Source organism: Lactuca saligna, chromosome 2 (genome assembly GCF_052625555.1).
Source record: "Lactuca saligna cultivar CGN05327 chromosome 2, ASM5262555v1, whole genome shotgun sequence".
In the NCBI taxonomy this organism is placed as follows: domain Eukaryota; kingdom Viridiplantae; phylum Streptophyta; class Magnoliopsida; order Asterales; family Asteraceae; genus Lactuca; species Lactuca saligna.
In genome coordinates this window covers 148,488,082-148,509,100 of record NC_136418.1, presented here as the reverse complement: position 1 = coordinate 148,509,100, position 21,019 = coordinate 148,488,082, and the positions used below count along the sequence as shown (strand labels likewise).

General features: G+C 40.3%; 1 protein-coding gene across 1 annotated transcript; it reads left to right on the top strand.

Moving 5' to 3' along the window:
* The first annotated feature begins 6,418 nt into the window (after positions 1-6,418).
* LOC145030233 (uncharacterized) lies at positions 6,419-6,900 on the top strand. The gene is made up of 2 exons (XM_078978638.1): positions 6,419-6,527; positions 6,593-6,900. The coding sequence occupies exons 1-2, from the start codon at positions 6,419-6,421 to the stop codon at positions 6,898-6,900; spliced, it is 417 nt and encodes a 138-aa protein (XP_078834764.1).
* The last annotated feature ends 14,119 nt before the right edge of the window (positions 6,901-21,019 follow it).

Genomic DNA, 21,019 nt, shown 5'->3' with positions numbered 1-21,019 from the left:
GCGAGTTGAAGAGTTACTCGGTTAACCCGACTAGTATATTTGCATGATTAGTTGTATGATGTTTGCTTGGTAGGAAGACCATGTGGGGGTTCCCATGGCAGAAAGACCATGTGGGGGTTCCAATGGCAGGAAGACTATGTGGGGGTTCCCATGGCAGGTAGTAAGACCACGTGGTGGTTCCAATTGCACTAGGTGTAAGACCATAGACGGTTTCCTTGGCTTCCTTATATGTTGTATGCTTGGCTTATTTGATTATGTAGCTTTTATAGCTAATATGATATATGTTATGTGGATTGTGTGTGGGGTATGCTATGGGGAACTCACTAAGCATTATCTTACAGTTTGTGGATTTGTTTCAGGTACATCTGAGCCCAAGGGCATGGACAAGGTCTGATGACACGACGTGCACTCTCACACAGGCTTTTTATGGGACACTCTGATGATTGGAAATAAAATTGTATTTGATGTGAATTTTGAAAACAATTGTATTCGGATTTCATGGTTGTGGAAAGTATTTTGATGGATTGAAAATGAAAAATTTCTTTTGAAAAGTTGGGTTGTTAAAAGTTAGTATTAGAGCCTTGGTTTGAGGGATTCAGGCACACCCTTGGGTGCATCGGGATTCAAACTAAGGAAATGATAAAATTGTTTTCAAAAAATAAAATAAAATGGAAGTTAAAACTTTTAAAGAATGGAAAACAGGAGAGTGCAACGCGTATGATCGACCGTGCCAAGTAAGTAGTCCCCCCAATATGTTAGCCATGTTATACTGATATTTGAGTTATGATAATCGTATGGATCTTGCTATGTGTATGCTCTTAAAAATTGTATACGGTTAGGAGCTTATAGCCTTAGAATGATTGATTTGGCCTTATTTCCTGTTCCTCATCTGGTTGTGGTCCTAGTGTAGAATCTATTATTCGAAAATCTATTTGATCCTTTTCTGTGTATAATTTTGCAACACTCGGTTCCTGTTACGTATTTAAATTCAAGTAAATTCATGTTTTTTGCTGGGACTTGGTGAGTTGGAGGCTCAATTCATCGAGTAGACTCGACTTGATCGGAAGGATAAGTGACCTACTCGACGAGTTAGGAGACCGACTCGACGAGTAGGGCTGTCTGGACAAAACCCTAATATTTGGTGTTTGCACCCTATTTAAACAACTTATCTTGCCTCAACCCAACCTCCATCGTCCCGCCCAACCCAGAGAAACCCTAACTCAAAACCCTAAGACTTTATTGAGTGTTCTTGAGCTTTTTGGCGCCTTTTGTGTGCATTTGAAGTTGGAAAAGGAGAAAGAAGCTTGGGAGATCAAGAGAGAGCAAGTAGATCCAGAAGTCTTGGCATATCTCCTACTCATTTGAGGTATAAAGCTGATACCTTGGCTATTCATTACTTAGTTCTTGATTTGGGGCTATTCTCTATCTTTTTCTAAGCTTTAGTGAAGCTATACTCGAATTTGTGTGTATAGTTGGAGTTGTACTTCAGATTTGGAACCATTGAGGGCTCCCATGGCATAAAGGTGCCAACTTTATGGCCATGGGAGACCCATGCAACATATAAACCCCCTTTTTATGGCTTTTTGAGCCAAAAACCTCATGCATGGACGTCAAGATTGGAACTTTACGTATAATATGGACTCTAGGAGGTCAGATCTATGGTTTGGATGCATTAAGACCGATTAAAATCAACTGTATAGTTTTGGACAAAGATGGACTCGGCGAGTCGCTTAGGTGACTCAGCGAGTCAGGTCGTAGTTTCCCCCAAACATCTTCTGGAAATGGTCTTTGGTTGAGTTGAAGGAAAACTCAAACTGTTGGGGTTTGATATGGACTTGAAGATCGAAGGACTCAACGAGTTCAAGGGGGAACTCGGCGAGTTCAAGGGAATGAACCAACTACATGAAGATGGACTCGACGAGTTCAAGGAGAAATCGGCGAGTCATAGACTAACTACCTTCATACGGATGAAGATGAACTCAACGAGTTCAAGAATGAACTCGGCGAGTCAGTTGAAAAAGGCCCCGATGTGTTGTTGAAGGAGAACTTGTCGAGCTCTTGCTAGACTCGACGAGTAGGGACGGGGTTGTAGCATTTTGTGGACGTGGGGACTCGACGAGTTGGTGGACCAACTCAGCGAGTCAAGTCAACTAGATGTTGACTTCGACCAAAGTTGACTTTGACCAAGGTTTTGACCTTGACTTTGACTTGGACTTGAGTTGACCCTTGTAGATGTTATGAGTATGAAATGGTAATTTAGAAAGGATGTTGTGTAGGGATCTAGGAGTCGAGAAGAGTTGATTTCCATATCGAGGACAATGCAGACACTACACGACATTGAGGTGAGTTACCTTCTAGTAAAGGTGGGTCTACGACCATAATGTTGGCTCACCAGCAGGAGTTGTATTTAGATGATTGTATTTATGATAATTGTCTAGGTTTGCTACTACCTGATGTGTCTTATGTGACAGCATGATTTGTTATATGTGATAGTGGTAGTAGGAGGGGAATAGTCCCCCGACTCGGTCGTTAGGACCGAAGGGTAGGTAAGTACCCCAGATATGCCTGACCATATGATTATGATATGTTATTGTGTGGTAGTGGTAGGGGTGAAATAGTCCTCATGGCAGGTTGAGATATACCAGAGGGTAGGTCGGCACCCCAGAACGACCTGACATGGGTAGGTCAGCACCCCAGAATGGCTTGATATGGATAGGTCAGTACCCCAGAATGGCTTGACATTGGTAGGTTAGCACCCCATAATGGCTTGACATGGGTAGGTCGGGCACCCCAGAATAGCCCGACAGTATGTATGTTGAATGGTATGTGGTATGATGGGGGAATTCACTAAGCTTTGTGCTTACAGTTTTCAGTTTTGGTTTTAGGTACCTCTTCGTCTAAGGGGAAGGAGCTGGCAGGGTAGCAGCGCATCACACACACATGATTCCGGATTTTAGAACCCTGGGATTGTACTACGATATTATACTATTTGACATTTTGGTTTTTGAGACATGTAACTGTGGTTTTGTGGTTTGATGGGATATCAGTAATATTTTTCCTCAAATGATTTTACAAGTAATATAATTAAAAACAAAAAAAATTTGGTCTCGATTTTTGGGATGTTACAAATTTGCATGCATAAAGGACACCTCTTATAATTGTTGGGATTGATATGGGTAGAGAAAATCTTAGGATCGCTTAGGATTTGAGATATGCAGTAGTCTTATGGATATGATTTGTTTTGGGATGAATCAGAGTTATCAGGTAGAGCTTTGGGGAAGGTACAAGTAGGTGTGGAAGGTAGTATTGGGCCCGTACTACTGAAAGCACATGACATGTACATGAACTAATGTTAGATCTGGAAGCTCTAAGGAGGACTGGTGTGGAAAGATACCCTATTTGGGCATCCTGATCATTATGGTTTACGACATTGCATGCAGTTCAGTATGGTGGTGACACTATTTGGAGCGGAGGGGGATATGGATCCGGTGACACTACTGAGGCCATTAACAAGAGGCTGCGTGAGCTTATTGCAGTCGAGGTTACCAGGGGCATCCTTGACGCCACCCCAGTTATCTTTGGGATGGTCAAGGAAGGTATGATGGAGATTATGGAGGAGAGGCTCAAGGCATTCAGAGCCGAGATTACTGCAGGCCAAGTCGGGGTCCGAACTCCCTCGTTCCGGGAGTTCAAGGCGTGCAGAGCGCCAGAGTTTTTCGGGGTCAGGGACCCCATTGTGAGCCGAGGCTGGGTGGCAGATATCGAGAACGCCCAACGTACGAGTTCTTGTGAAAGACCGTCACTTTCATAATTGAAACATTTTTATTCCAAAACATGCTACATATATACTTCAATATGGCAGAAGCAAAGAACAATAAGGAACAACAAAGGCATATGTGAATCATGCGACAAACTTTCCATATCAATCAATGATTTGATTCAAAGATATACAATCAATGAGACACAACAATTTTCATACTTGATACACATCAATAACACTTCGACCCTAATGGCACAGAAGACATACACTTTCTGATTTAAACATTTTGGCAGATTTCAGGCTTTCAATCTTATATAAACTTTTGCCAATGTCATATAGGTAGAATTCATTCTCTAGCGAGACATGCTTTACACGACCAGAGGCTACATACTTTTACCCAAGCGATGCTTATGTCATACAGTTCGTGGCGAAAGGTACATCTTTGCTATCAAAATAACTGAAATAATAACACGAGATGATAACACATAAAAGCACATAGCACATATAAAACATAACATACAAGTGTTCCTATATATTGAACTCACCTTGAAATAACCGAAGGTTAAGATATTAATTTAGGCAGCACTTCGGCTCTAAAAATGACTTTCTGTGACGAATCGGGGGTTTTAGTTGAAACCGCCCTTACGTGGGCAGAGTTTCGACTTGAAAATATGATTTTCTCGGGAACTTCGGGGCGTTTCGGCTTGCTTCGGGTGTCGGGGATGATATTGGGACTTCAGGGATTAAAAGTAGCTTAAAAGAGAGTAGAGAGTGAGAGGGAATAGATTTTCTAAACAAAAACCCGAAGGCTTTGTTTTCTATTTATAGTAGCTGAAACACCCATTACGCTGGGCATAAATTATGAGTACGCTGCGCGTACTACTCTAACAGCCACTACGTTGGGCGTGCTAGTTAGGATGCTGGGCGTACTGCTCTATTTGCCATTATGCTAGGCGTACAACTTAGTACGCTCGGCATACTCTGATGAGTGGCATCGGACGTGTCAAACTTGTGTGATACGTGTCGATTGCGAGGAATAGGCGACGTGGCCAATCTCGGACCGTGAACACGAGTACGTTGGGCGTACTCATGTACACTGGGCGTACTCCGAATATCCATACTTCAAAAATTTGTATCTTTTGCATACGAGCTATGTTTTTTACGTTCTTTATAATCACTCGTAGGTGAGATTATGCTCTACAACTTTCGTTTAGACTCCGTCAGCTAATTTTGACTTTATTTTTATTATTATATTTTTAACAGGCCGGGACATGATAAGACCGTTAAAAATTCATAACATCTTCATCTGACGTCCGTTTTCTTCTGTCTTTTTACCGTTGAACTACAATTGACGAGATCTTCGATTCTCGTTTAGGTTGTGTCGGATAAAAATCACTCAATCTTTATTTCGAGTTTTTAGATATCTACTACTATACCGAAATTTAGAAAAATCATAAATTCCTCATACGGAGTCAGATTTTTGACGTTCTTTTTTATGGAAATTCTCGATTTAACGAATACTACGACTTTCATTTAGATCAAAAGGGATAAAAAGTAGTTTATCGAAAACTCACTTTTTACGTCATTCGGCGTCGTGCCCGTTTTGTCACGGATCTTCGATTGGTCATAACTTCTTCGTTATAACTTGGATTTCGATGAGGTTTTCGCCTAAATGTTTCTAACGAGATTCTTTACAAATTTCAATAATAAAATTTTACTTATTTCAAATTTTATATTTTCGTTAAATTTCAATATCTGACATTTGATTGGAATCTCATAAGATCTCCAACACATTCTGAACGATTTTAAACATAGTTTTACTTCAATTCTAGTAAAAACTATCTGTTAGAACTCAATACTCAAAACCATATAATATTTCATTATATTATTTACTTTTAAAATTACATAACACGATAACTGAACGTGTATGTTACATCTTACCCGAATGCGGCAAAGGTGGGTTTTGCTTCTTGTATACTGAGAGACAGAGCCCAAGACTGGTGGGGCGAGGTGACTAGTCAGGTGGGAGCAATCGGTGTGGCTGAGATGACATGAACCAAGTTTGTTTGGTGATTTGATTTAGATTTTTCACCAACTATTGAGGTGCAACGATTGGTGAGGAAGTTTCAGGAGCTCTAGCAGACCACCGAGATTGTGGCGGAGATCACCACCAAGTTTCAGGAACGAGCATTGTTAATCCCACAGTATGCTACCGATGAGGACACGATGAGGATGCGGTATCATTCCATGATGAGGGATGATATCTGGGAGTTTGTGAGCTTCACAGGGTGCAAAACCCTGAATGAGATGGTGGAGAAGGCCCGTGAGCAGGAGATGGAGTTGGAATTCCGCACTAAGCGGAATGCTGAGCTGGCACATACATCAGTAGGTCAGGCTAAATAGCCTAAGACCTTGAATTCATCTAGTAGGGGCAAGCAGGGCTGTGGCTGGTGTGCCAAGTGTGGGAGATTTCATGGTGGAGTTTACCGGGGGACGGGCCCGACATGTTATACATGTGGTCAGCAGGGCCACGTAAGCAGGGATTGCCCCAAGAAGGGATTGATTTGTTTCCACTGCAACCAGAATAGCCATAGAAAGGCTGATTGTCTGAGGTTGCAGGAAGGGGGAGGAGCAGTGGCGGTGCTTGCGCCTGCCACAATGAGGATTACTGACGGCCGCCCTGCTAAGGCAGATGCTCCAGCAGTAAAGAGCCATGCATTTCAGTTGACTATTGAGAAGGATCAGATAGCACCAGACGTTATGGCTAGTACGTTTTTATATCTCCTTGCTCTAAATTTATTGTGTTTATGTATAAATTGTGCTTATGTATAGGGACATTCTTGGTCAATGGTATGTCTGCTGACGTTTTGTTCGATTTGGGAGCTGCCCTATCGTTTGTGTCTCTTGCACTTAGCAAGAAGTTTTGCGATGCACTGGGAACTTTGGATTCCATGCTTGAGTTAGAGATTGTAGACGACCACACCCTGAGTGCAGTAAGGGTGTATCAGGGTTGTGTCCTGAATGTTCTTGAAGAGAGGTTTCGGGTTGATTTAGTCTCGATATCGTTGCGAGGGCTGAAGGTGATAGTCGGAATGGGCTGGTTGGGGGCCCATGGGGCCATGATCGATTGCGAACACTAGTTGGTGAGGGTTCGAACCCCAAGTGGGGGAGAACTAGTTATTCATGGTGAGAGGGCCTCGCAGGGGCCAACCCTTTGTTTAGCTGCGAGGGCGAGGAGATTTTTGTAGCAGGGATGTATGAGATTTCTGGCATATATATCGGATACGAGTGTTGAGACCACGACCGATGTGGGTAGTGTGCTAGTCGTACAGGAGTTTTGGGATGTCTTTCCCGAGGAGTTACCGGGAGTGCCTCCAGAGATGCAAGTGGAGTTTCATATTGACTTGGTACCAGGTGCCGCTCCGATAGCATAGGTACCATTCCAGCTAGCACCGCCCGAGATGCAGGAGTTATCTACGCAACTTCAGGAGCTACTAGATCGAGGGTTTATCCGTCCGAGCAGTTCCCCATGGGGAGCTCCGATCCTGTTCATGAAAAATAATGATGGATCCCACAGGATGTGCATTGATTACCGAGAGCTGAACAAACTAATGGTGAAGAACCATTATCCATTACCGAGGATCAATGATTTGTCCGATCAATTTCAGGGTGCATCTTGGTTTTCCAAGATTGATTTTCGGTCGTGATACCATCAGATGAGGATTCGGGATGAGGACATACCGAAGACAACTTTCAGGACTCGATACAGGAACTACGAGTTCGTGGTGATGCCATTTAGGCTCACCAATGCCCCAGCAGCATTCTGGATCTCATGAACAGAGTGTGCAGACTGATGTTGGATCGGTCGGTGATCGTTTTTATTGATAATATCCTAGTCTATTGTAAGACCAAGGAGCAGCACGAACAACATTTGAGAGAGGTATTGGAGACTTTGAGGGCGGAGAAGCTTTATGAAAAGTTCTCCAAGTATGATTTTTTTGGATTTTGTGTCTAAGCCCATAACTATAACTGGGATGTACTTGACCCGATTGTAGCATGGTCCTTTTGGGTTGCCTTCACTAGTGCAATTTGATAGGATGAACTTTTGAGAATAAGGTTATTTATGATTTATTAATATATTATAAGTATGATATATTAATTGAGGAATCATATTATTTAATTAGTATTGATAAAGAATGAATTTGGAATTAATTTAGTGATCAAAAGAGACTAATTAAATATATGGGGTTGATTATGTAAATCAATGATTCTTATAGTGTGGGCCAATGATCCATTAGGATGGGCTAAATGGTCCATGGATAGTCCATGTAGGTTTAACCCATGGAACTTAAGGGATATGGAAGGTCATGGCACATTAGGGTTACATGGATGAAGCCCTAACCTTGACCACACTATAAAAGGTACCCCACAGTCACCAAAATCGGCCCCCATGCATTCCTAGTACATTAATAACTGATTTGGTGATAACTAGTCTATTCTCTCAGGCCTCCTCTTACATATGGTGTTTGTGACACATTAGAGGCATCACACTTGATGTGCTAAAGCTTTATAAGCCCAATAACTACAGGTCCTACGAAGCGGTAAGTTATCTAACTAGTTGAATTCTTCAAATTGTTAAATTGTTTGCTAGTTGTAGGCTTATTGCTTTGGGAAAAATATTGCATGTATAATTAGAGAGAACATAGATCCAAGGCATTTAGGGTTGTATGTGCACCATAGGTTGTTGTAGTATACTAAAACCCAATAGTGGTATTAGAGCCAAGGGTTATTTTCTATTATATTCGATGCTTGGCTGGTTTCAAAGCTGGAAAAATCAAATTTCTATTGTCTGACAGATGAACTTGACGAGTCCATAATTAGACTCGACGAGTCCACTCAGTAAACCATCAACTCGGCGAGTCCATTTTATGTACTCGATGAGTTGGTGCGCATATTTTCAGAAATTCGAGTTTTTGGCCAGAAATGGATAGGATCATCCCCACAAAATGTTTTGCAATCATAAAACTTGTATTTTCTGTATTGGTAATAATGATCCTCATCCATTTAAAAGATAATTGTCAAATATTAAAATAGTAAAGTGATTATTTGTATTATTTGATATGAGTTGTCTTGCAATATAAGTTAGATTAGATCATTGATTTATTATATGATAATGTTGTTAACCAAAGTTGATCTAAGAGTTGTTCTTCAATAGAGTTTTTGTAACTTGTCCTCAAGTTATGTGAAGAGGCTCATTCAAGACCATTAAAACTCATAGAAAATGAAAAGTCTTATTTTTAAAAGGTTTTAAAGTCTTCCATAACTTGTCCTCAAGTTATGGAACATGAAAAGTTTTTCACAAAAACCACATTAAACTCATAAGTTATGAAAATGAAAAGTTTTTGAAGAGTTTAAAATTTTCCCTCAAGTTTTGGAATTTGTAAAGTCAAACTTAAGAATACTTTAATTCCAAGCCTTAGAATTTTAAAAGTTAAAATTCAAACCTTATGGTTTTTATTAAATTAATTAAAGTGCTTAATGCTTAATTAAAAGAGAGTTAATAATTCCATAATGACATGGTTTAAGTTTAATTAAATTAAGAGTATAATTTAATTAATAAGATTAAACCATCAAGTATTTTAAATGTGTAAAATACACCATTATACGATTATAATATTAAAAGTTAATACTTATATATATGTATAAGAACAAGTCAGTCTTACCATTAGTAGGCCTCTTTCACGAAGCTGGTCTATAAGGGGGGGGGGGGGTATATGGTTACTACCTATAAAATGGCAGTTTAATGGGTGTCCACTCTCACCCACTGTTTCCTTGACTGGTGGAGGGTCGTTAGTCAAACGGGTAGGATAGGACATGAATTCTCATTAAAAGTAGAGTGATAATTATAAATTAAATAAACTTTATTAAATTATCAATCTTAGTTACTTTAGGGAAAATGTGAAAGTGGTGCTATCCCATGAATTTGCACTTTGGACCTTGTTAAGTCGTTAGTGGAGCATTTATGGTTACCTGATACACTAATCTGGGATTGATAGTGTATGGCAAAGGGTAGTTTGATGTTAATCATAGATCAATGGAGCGTGTGTGGTTAACCGGGACATTAATTAGGTGATTTATAACATTGGCTGTACCAAGCTAATTTGCATGGTTATTTACACCTTGTTTGTGATCCTCGGCATCTCAGTCACAAACTTGAGAGGGCACAATGGAGATTTAAACATGCTATTGAAAAGTTCAATGAATCTCAAATGATCTAGGAATTTCAAATCCAATTAAAACTTAATAATCTATTTCGTTTTTCATGGTGGAAATTGGTAAATCGTCATTTACCTACCTTCAAATATTTTACAATTGGATTATGGCATCCCTCTTTGCAATTGTAAAATATTGTGTTGGGTCCTAGCCTTAATATATTCATTTTGGGTGTTATATTAAGGACTTAAATCAACTAACTTGAATTTCTCCCTCATACATGTCTATTTCTGACAACTATGGTCTTCCTTATCCTTTTGGAAAAGGATTTCCTAATGAAGATGATATCCCACATGACGATCATGGTGAAAGATTAATCCCTTTGTCATGCATTAGTGGGACTGGAAATCATACTTCACTTCCTCCACCTCCTCCAATTATTCTCCCTAACCCACAAGTTTAAAGACTTGAAAAGTTCAAGGTCACTCAATCCCTATTAGTAAACAAATTCAAGGATGGAAAGTTTGCATATGCTGGGAGAGTTGGGTATCGAAGTCTCAAGGAAGTTGGCTGTTTAATGGGCTCTGCAGTCACTTCCTGAGTCATATAGTGAGTTTTAAGGACTACTATATGACAAACCACGACAAGAACCTTATAGATCCTACCTATTTGGATGTTGTTGTTAAATCATAAATGATTTGGTGCACTGGTAAAGCAAATTTGATTGAAATATATTCTTCCCAAAGCCATTTGTTTCTATTCCTATTTGAAGGGACATTGGAAGCGAAGCTACCGAGACTACCTGAAATATCTAAGAGAAGGTAGAATAAAAAAAGGTTTGACTCTGCTTCACGTAAGTCAACTATCTAACTCTATTAAGTTCCTAATGGTTGATTCTTAATACATGATGTAATGTTATTACATCTTGATGTTTTGTATAATCAAAGGAAACTTAAAGGAAGAGTATGCCGAGTCTGATCGCGTAGAGATGGATTTTAATCGCATGGTTCGGTGATCAGATTTGTGAGTTCATGGTTAAGAGTTATGATAGATTGCTTAGGAATAGATTAAAACATAGTTTTCACTTGTAATTGCATTGTAAGGAAAAGTTTTTCCGTAATTTTTATAAATGAAGAAAATTTTGAAATTTGTCTTATTTTCAAAGTTTCCTTACAGTGGCATTTGTGAAAAATTGTTGCTTATATAAGTTTCCATTGATAGGATTATTGGAAAATGGATTTGATTCTTTCATTTGTGGTAATGTCTACCAAATAAGGAAAGATTCTCATCACCCAAGTTTCAATTGGATAGAAACCTGGAATCATGAAACTTGTATTGTATGATGATTGAGAATTTTCATATTTGGGAAATTGAGACTAAATTCCTTGTTCACATGTATATGTGAATCAAGTGAAGGACTAGGATTGGGTACACTTGTTTGTGCGTTGGTCAGGTGCACCACAAAGAACGATAAGACTATTTGTCATGATTTACTAGAGTTAGTAAATATGGTTATACTTACCAGATTAAGTGTAAATTTGAATCATTGGAAAAGTTTTAATGTATAGTAGAACGAATAAGAAGAATCAAATTAGGTAGAAAGATAAAAATTTGTCTAATCTAAAAAGATGGGTGAGTACTTTGGTATCGTATTTTATGATTATCTTAATGATTATGGAAAACCATATCACAATTGATCCTCTAAGGATATCTTAGTGCATTTGTATGGCTAAGAGGAGGAATCATGAATTGTTGAAATGGTTAAATCAAATAGATGAATCATACTTCATTCCAAAATCAAGTCTTAGAGTCATACTCCAAGATTGTACTTTAGTTACATATCTTATGAAATATGGAGTAATAAATGGTTCTTGCTCATGCATATTTGAAATTGGTGGTTGTGATGTTTTGAATAAAACAAAGACTAATTATATGAAGTGTTATTCTTGATAAGAAACCGCGCTAACTCTTGAATATTTGTTTGACAAGTAATGTTCCTTGACAAAGAGAATCTTATATGTCAAGAGGTTAGTGGGAGTCTAAGTGGTCTTGAAAAGTCTCAAGTGCTAATCAAGAATAAACTTATTGTTAGTCAATAGCACACGAATTGAGGTTTATAACCTATAATTGTGGCCAACATGGCCATATGGCTAGGGATTTCCGCCAGCAGGCCCTAACACACAGTTCCACAATTTGTTATCATTTTAACTAGGTTGTCCATGCGAAGGCCAACAGTCCATCGTTTGCGACTAGGCCGATGCAGGCTCCAGTGTCGGCTACTTTGAGGATAATTGATAGGAGTCAGGGCAGGGTGGAGCCCCCGGGGGCTCGAGGTTGTGCTTTCCAAGTTACTGCCGAGGAGGCCAAGGTAGCTCCAAATGTTGTAACCATTATGTTTCTATGTATTATTCAGTTGATTTTGTTTTATTTTATGATTATCTGTATGCCTCTATTAGGTACGTTCCTAGTGAACTCTTTTCCTGCTCTAGTGCTGTTTGACTCGGAAGCGAGTCGGTCTTTTGTGTCTCGATCGTTTAGTAGAGAGCTTGATCTGCCCATTGGGGATCTAGATTATCCGTTGCGAGTTTCTATAGCCAACGAACATGGGGTTTTGCATCATCAATATATAAGGGTTGTATTCTGGAGAGATCTTTGGGGTGTCTTATCCGAGTCATTTGATCACTATCCCCATGGGGGATGTCTACATGATTGTGGGACTGGATTGGCTGAGCCATTTCAGTGCTATGATTGATTATGAGGGCCAGTGTGTGGTAGTTCGAACCCCAAGTGGTGGAGAGTTGGTCATCTATGGAGAGGGAACCATGATGGGTTTAGGGTTTTGTTCTATAGCCAGAGCTCTATAGTATATTCAACACAGGTGTGCGGGTTATTTGAATTCTGTGGTGGATACGCGTGTTAAGGATCAGATTTCAGCTTCAGAGGTCCCGGTTGTTAGGGAGTTTTCCAATGTATTTCTGGAGGAGTTACCCGGTGTGCCTCCTGAGAGGCAGGTTGAGTTAAGGATTGACCTCGTGCTAGGTGCGGACCTGATTGCCAAGGCGCCGCGCTACTTGGCATTGCCTGAGATGCAAGAGTTGTCATCCCAGTTGCAGGAGCTTCTAGGCAAGCAGTTCATCAGGCCGAGTAGTTCTCCATGGGGAGCACCGATTTTGTTCGTCAAGAAGAAGGATGGTTCACACCGGATGTGTATTGATTACTAGGAGTTGAAAAAACTAACGGTGAAGAACTGTTATCCCCTTTCGCAGATTAATGACCTTTTCGATCGGTTGTAGGGTGCGTCTTGGTTCTCTAAGATAGATCTGAGGTTGGGATATCATTAGGTTAGGGTGAGAGAGGAAGGCGTGGAGAAGACTGCATTCCAGACTCGTTATGGGCATTATGAGTTTATGGTGATGCCATTTGGGCTCACAAATTCGGCTGCAATATTTATGGATTTGATGAATCGAGTATGCAGGGTGATGCTCGATCGTTCGGTTATTGTGTTCATCGATGATATCATGGTATATTCCAAAACTAGAGAGTAGCATGAGGAACATCTTCACGAGCTTCTGTTGCTTTTGAGGCGAGAACAACTTTATGCTTAGTTCTTGAAGTACGATATTTGTTTATGAGAGGTTTAGTTCCTTGGACACCTCGTTAATCAGGATGGGATATTGGTCGATCCGGACAAGATCGAGACTATGATGCAGTGAGAGGTTCCGAAATCTCCCTTAGATATCAAGAGTTTCTTGGGTCTAGCAGGCTACTATTGGAGATTCATTTAGGATTTCTCCAAGATTGCAGTACCCCTTACTCGTCTGATGAGGAAGGGGGTGGATTTCTGGTGGGGCCCTAAGCACCAACCATCATTTGAAAACCTTCGCCAGAGATTATGTGAGGCCCCGATTTTGACCTTCCTAAAGGGAACTAAAGATTTCGTGGTATTTTTGATGCTTCCATCACTGCTTTGAGGGCGATCCTCATACAGAGATGACGGGTGATAGCATATGCTTTGCGTCAGCTAAAGCCGCACGAGATGAGGTATCCCACACATGATCTGGAGTTGGGGGTAGTGGTTTTTTCCCTCAAGATTTAGAGTCATTATCTTTATGGGGTCCGCTATACTATCTATACGAACCACAAAATTTTGAGACATATTATGGATCAGCTGAACCTGAACATGAGGCAGCGCAGGTGGCTAGATGTAGTCAAGGATTATGACTGCAAGATCCTTTACCATCCGGGTAAAGCGAACATGGTGGCAGATGCTTTGAGCTGCAAGTCGGCTGGGTTTTCAGTTGGGGTATCGTGTATGAGGATATCATCAGATTCTCCACTTGTAGGATTGATTAGTGAGGCTTAGGCCAAGGGTGTTTGGGAAGAGAACTGGAAGATATAGAGGATCGGGGATGAGATAGCCAGATTTGCTCCGGATAGTCGTGGGTTGTTGACCCGTTGTGGTCGGGTATGGGTTCCTATGTCTGGTGGGATCTGAAAAATTGTGTTGGAGGAGGCTCATAAGTCTCGTTTTTCTATCCATCCGAGGGCTACCAAGATGTATCAGGATATGAGATTGAGCTATTGGTGGCCGTGTATGAAGAGGGATATCGCTTGGTACGTGGACAGGTGCATGACATGCAAGATGGTCACGACTTAGCACCAAAGGCCACATGGCAAGCTGCAGCCTCTGGAGGTTCCCATGTGGAAATGGGAGCAGATTTCAATGGATTTCATCACCAAGTTTTCGAAGACGACAAAGGGTTTCGATGCTATTTGGTCCATCATGGATTGATTGACCAAGAGTGCCCACTTCTTGGAGTTCGAGAGAGTTCTTCGGTCGAGAATTTGGTCGATGTGTATATTCACGAGATCGTTGCTCGTCATGGGGTTCCGGTCTCCATTGTTTCAGAGCGTGATGTTCGGTTCACCTCCCATTTTTGGCAGAAGTTCCATGAGGAACTCTGCATGAGGTTGCACTTCAGCACGACTTATCATCCACAGACCGACTGCCAGAGTGAGTGGACGATACCAACCCTTGAGGATATGTTGTGGTCCTGTGTCATTCATTTTGGTGGGAGCTTCTTACCTACCTCTTGCCGAGTTCTCCTACAATAATAGTTTTCACTCCAACATTGGTGCTCCACCTTTTGAGCTCTTGTATGGGCAGAGATGGCGTACCCCAGTTTATTGGGGTGAGGTTGGTCACAGGGTTATAGGGTGGACCAAGGTGGTTAATTCAGACGACATAGTTGATTCAAAAGATCATGCAGAGATTGAAGACTACTTAAAGTTAGCAGAGGAGCTATGCTGACCGATGCCGATTCGGGTTGGAGTTTCAGGTCGATGACATGGTGCTATTAAACGTTTCACCTTGAAAATGTGTGATTCAGTTCAGGCAGATGGGGAAATTGGGTCATCAATATATTGGTCCATTCCGGGTTATTTCCAGGGTTGACAAGGTTGCTTGTAGATTGGATCTTCCTGAGGAGCTCAGTCAGAATCACAACACTTTCCATGTTTCGTAGATGCGAAAGTGCATGTTAGATGAGGATGTGATGGTTTCCTTGGATGATATTCAGGTTGATGAGCACCTAAGCTATGTTGAGAGGTTAGTAGCTATTTTGGAGAGGAAAGTAAAGGTTCTCCATAGCAAGGAAATGCCTTTGGTAAAGGTAAGATGACAACATCGGAGTTGCTTCGAGTGGACCTGGGAGCCGAAGGCTAGGATGCGGGAGCATTATTTAGATTTGTTTTCTGCAGCAGACTTTGGGAACAAATTCTAGTTCAAGTGGGGGAGAGTTGTAACACCCCGACTTTCAGTTATTTTCAAATTCATCCCTTGGTTTTAATTATGTCATTTTTGGTCCGTAGAATTGGAAGGAAGTGACCATAGGAAGCCCTAGTGGAAAATTTGTTATTTAGATGTGGTAGGAGTACGCTAAGTGTACATGTGAGTACGCTAAGGATACTCGGGCATACCCTAGTACGCTGGGCATCCACATATGTACGCTAGGCGTACTCATGTCCGAGTGAAACCCTAATTTTTAGGGTTTTGTGAGGTATCTAAGCTCCTTTACCCCTACCTTTCCAACCTCCTTGCCATTGATTCATTTATGGTAACCCCTAACCCCATAAGAGTGTATTTTTAGCTAAAAGTATGTCCATTGTGTGCTTAAGGAATAAGGAGTTGCATCAAGGAGCTTAGAAGTTGAAACAAGCTTGTAGATCTTGGATCATCACCTTCTTGGGAAACTCCAGAAAGTAAAAATTCTACATCATGATGCTTTGTTTACTTGGATCTCTTTTTTGGTAGCTTTATGTGCTCTTCTTGTCCCAAAAGTCCCATTTCTTTGCATGTTTGGCGTTGAACGTTTTGATTTGTCCTTCTAGACCCTAGGAAGGGTTCTAAGCCATAAAAATGAGATCCCTTTAACTAGTTTGGCTCCATGCTTCTTGTAGAAGGTCTTAATGGATTAAGACATTGCATTAAGGAATTTTTGGACGTGGAAAGTTATAAAGTTAGAAACTTTATGACCCTAGTTTGCCTCTGGACCTTAGATCTGAAGTCTGAGCTCAAGTGCTTAAGCCATTAAGCACTTAATAACGAAAATGGAGTTGCGAGGGTACGCCCCACATAGGAGGGAGTATGCCCTGCATACTCGGCCGTCTCCCCCGTAATTAGTCAATGTGAGGATTGCGTACGCCGAGCGTACCTCCGGAGTACGCCCCGCATACTCGCATGGATCAACCAATTTTGAGTTAACTAGGTTGGGTTGACTCGACTAGGTTGACTAGGTGGATTTATGAAGTTTTACCATGTTTGACTAAGTTTGAATTTTGAGGGCATTTTGGGTATTGTTGGGATTTTGATGGATTTGCAACTTGGTGGTTGTAAACATTTGAGTTGAGAGCTAAAAATCGGAGTCGAGCCTTATCAATTATATGTAGCTTGTGAGGTGAGTGTTCCTCACTATACTTTCGGGTCGAAAGTACCAAGTTTGGCCCATTGGTTTGATAACCTGATATTGTTGATATGCTAAGTATGGTATAGATATGCATGCTAGTCTTGATATGCTAGTCAAGTAGATCTGTAGGACTACCTGTGATATTGTTTCTTTATCTGTATTTGATATTATCTGTTATATGTTGACATATTGTGCGGGTTGGATTGAGGTTGTACTGCTCCATGCTATAGCCAACAAACCCTTGAGCAAACCAGATATGAGCTGAGGGTCGAGGAGGGCATGACAGACCCATAGTGAGGGCCCATAAGCATTCCAGATACAAGCTTAGGGCCGGGAAGGGCATGCCATACTCGTAATGAGGGCTTAGTAGTATTCACTCCGAGGACTGATCAGGCTGAGGAGCAAGCCATACATAATCTGTGGGCCCAGGGGGCAAGCTAGACTTAATATGTGGGATTAAGGGTAATCCAGTCTGTTATCTGTGGACCATTGCATGTTGTTATTATACTTGTTCTATTTTTTGTGTACTGGTGTTTTGGGGAACTCAGTAAGCTTTGGACTTATCGTTTTGGGTTATTTTTCAGGTACCTCAGATGATCGTGGGAAGGCGTAGGCTTGATCGTGCACCTCCTCATGTTGTGTTTTGTGATTTTGGGAAAACTTTGATGTTAAACATATTTTGAAAACTACAATGCAAACAATTACGATTTTTGGTTGGTTTGAAAAAGTTTAGATTTTTTTTATAATTTCATGGATGTTACATATTGTAATGCTTGTTAGAGTATGTCCCTTATTTCCCCCTTTGATATTTAGTTTATTGCAATATTGGTCCTTGGAGTAGTACACGGGGTGTACCACATGGTACGCTTAGCATACTAGCTAAGAAGCTAGTACGCAGTGCGTACGACATGGTACACTTAGCATACTAAGGTGATGTTGATCACGGGTGCGAGGCCTCGAATGTTGGACGTACGAGGGTTACGCTTAGCGTACGTGGAGGATAAGAAACCCTAATTTTATGGTATTGCATCCTATTTAACAACCTTAAGTCCCTAGGACTGGCCTATTTACCGACCTCTATTTCCCTAAAACCCTAAATCTCGATCCTTAGCCTCCATTGTTGTGTCTTTGATCTTTTGATAAGAAAAATTGGTGCTTATTTTTCTCATTTTGAAAAGATTGAAGAAGATTGAAGGTGCACTGCTTAGTTGGAAGCTTAGAGATCTAGAATCGTCACTCATTTTGCAAGTCTTTTGAGGTATAAAGTTCATATCTTGTCTTCTCCTTGCTTAGTTCTCTTCATGTCTTTGTTTATTATGCTTTTGGTCCCTTTTGGGTTAGCTTGATGGGTTAAGTCATTTGTGGAGCTTATTCTTTTAGATCTGGGCATATTATGAGTTTTTTAGGCATAAAGTTAGCAACTTTATGGGGTTTATGACCTCATGCATGAATTAAGCCATCTATTAAGTCCTTTGAAGCTTTAAGAGCTTCATTAAGCCAACATGCACGTAAACCTAACAACTTTACATGATAAATCAGCCCTAGGAAGTCAGATCTAGATTTTGGAGTAAAGTCTTTATGGATTAAGAGTTGGAAATGGAAGTTGGCTGAATGGAGGAGTACGATGGGCGTACAAGCAGGCACGCTTAACGTACACACCCTAAAGCGAGTACGATATGCATACGTGCTGAGTATGCTCCGTGTACTCAGCTATTTGGGTTTTGGATTTTGGATCTTCGGTTTGGGCCATTCTTTTGGGATTAGATGTTTAGGGATTTGTTGGGCCATATAAATTCTAGTGTTTTGGGCTGGGAATATTTTTAGGTCTTGGATTAAGACCATAGAAGGGATTTTGGCCCTATTTGGAAAATTGGGCCATGTTTGGGCCTTATATGAATATTATATATTTGGGCCGTTGGGATTGTAGGTTTGAGCCTTAGTCTTGGACTAAATTAGTTAGGGTGTAAAATGGTCTTTTTATCCTAAATATGGACTAATGGTTATGTATTGGAATCCAATTATTAATTGGATGTTATTTGGTATTGATAGCTCGGTGATTTATCAGACTAGTAGCCATAGATTTATTCGTGTGATTCAGTAGTTCAAGGTGAGTTTCCTCACTGTGTTTAGCAGGGTGAAGGAACCAATGCTAACCCATGGTTTGTTATGTTAGAATACTTGTTGTCTGTGTAACACTTGTATGTGTATGTGCTTGTATGCTTACTGGGTGGGTCCGATGGATATTCTGTATGCTATTACATGTTATGCTTATATGAATTGTATATGGGCGGGTCCCGTTATATGAGTTAGGGTGGGGCCTATTATACTCACTGGGCGGGGCCCATTGTATGAGTTAGGGTGGAGCCCGTTATACTCATTGGATAGGGCCCGATATGCGAGTTAGGGTTGGGCCCATTATACTCATTGGGCGGGGGCCGTTATGTGTTTTATATGTATAGTGTGTCGTATGTTGGGGAACTCACTAAGCTCTGTGCTTACAATTTTAGTTTATGTTTCAGGTGCTTCTAGTTCCAAGGGGAAAAGCTTGGGATGATCATGATGGGTTTTGATCACTATAACAATCCTATGGTGCACATACAACCCTAATGCTTTAGATCTGAGTTTTCTCAATTTATACATGCAATTTTCATTTATCCAAAGCAAGAACCCTAACCAGCATACAATTTTGAGATTTACAACATAAACCAAGTTAGATGAATATCTCTTTGTTGTAGCTTGTAGGACTTGGCCTTCCAAGAGCTTAGTACATCAAATGTGATACCTCAAATAAGTCACAAACACCAAAAGCAAGAGGAGGCTTATGAGAGAAAGGTTAGGAAGTACCAAAATCGGCTAGGGTTTCACCTTGGAAGTCTTGGCCGATTTTAGGGGTGTTAGGGGTTACATTTATATTGCAGAATTCCTAGGTTTTACACATAAAACCCTAATTTACTTAAACCTTTAAGTATTCTAATAATCCATATGATAGGCCCTTTGGATTGACTCTTCATGGACTCTCACATAGATTTAGCCCATCCCTAATCAACATGGATCATTAACCCAAACTTTAAGTATTACTGATTTACCTAATCAGTCCCTGCAAATTTGATTAGTCTCTTTTAATCACTAAATTAATTCCAAATTAATTTTTGATCAATACCACTAATAATATATTATTCATATAATACATTAATAAATCACAAATAACCTCTTTCTCAAATATCCATCCTATCAAATTGCTCCGGTGAAGGCAACGCAAAAGGACCATGCTACTATCGGGTCAAGTACATATCAATTAGAGTCATGGGCTTAAACACCTAATCAAACAGTTTCCCACTTGGATACATCTAATAACTATAACTGCCAATATAACTTCAAAGTCCGATTAGCAATCATAGCTCTCAAAAGTCAATTTCGAACTCTGACCTAGTCAATAACGCATCCTTTAGATAAGGGATCATATAATCCTCTGTTCTTCCATATATTTTGTGGAAAAAGACATGTAATGAAGTCATACTCATTATCCAACAAGTTGTTTCTCGATTTCTGATTTTTTTGGCATAGAACTTAATTAAGCACATCAATTGAGTCTTGACTGGGCCCGACACATAAGTCAAAATAAAATCACCGAGGGGCCCATGATATCGCTTTTTCTTAGGATAATAAGAACAGATAAACTTTGACTTATATGCTTGTACTAATTACTTGTTAAATTATGCACAACAACACGTTTTATAACATCAAGTTACTGATGCGTTTTCGTAGTGTCAATGCACAACCAACTCGTAATCAACAACCCATATATCTTGGTTTGAAGACTATACGATATTATCATCTCACAATCACTCATGATAAATTCCATGAAGTGATTCATGCAAGCGTGGAATCCAATACTCAAATCTTATTTCATGAGCACTCATGAACGTTGTAGCAAACGTTTGCTATGTCTAAACACCTTATACAATCTACAAGCTAATTCATGATAGTCTAACCTCATAGCTTACTTCCAAAGTATGATTTACTATGGATAGTTCGAACATTCATATTATTCTGGAAGTCAAAACTTGCAAAAAGTGAAACA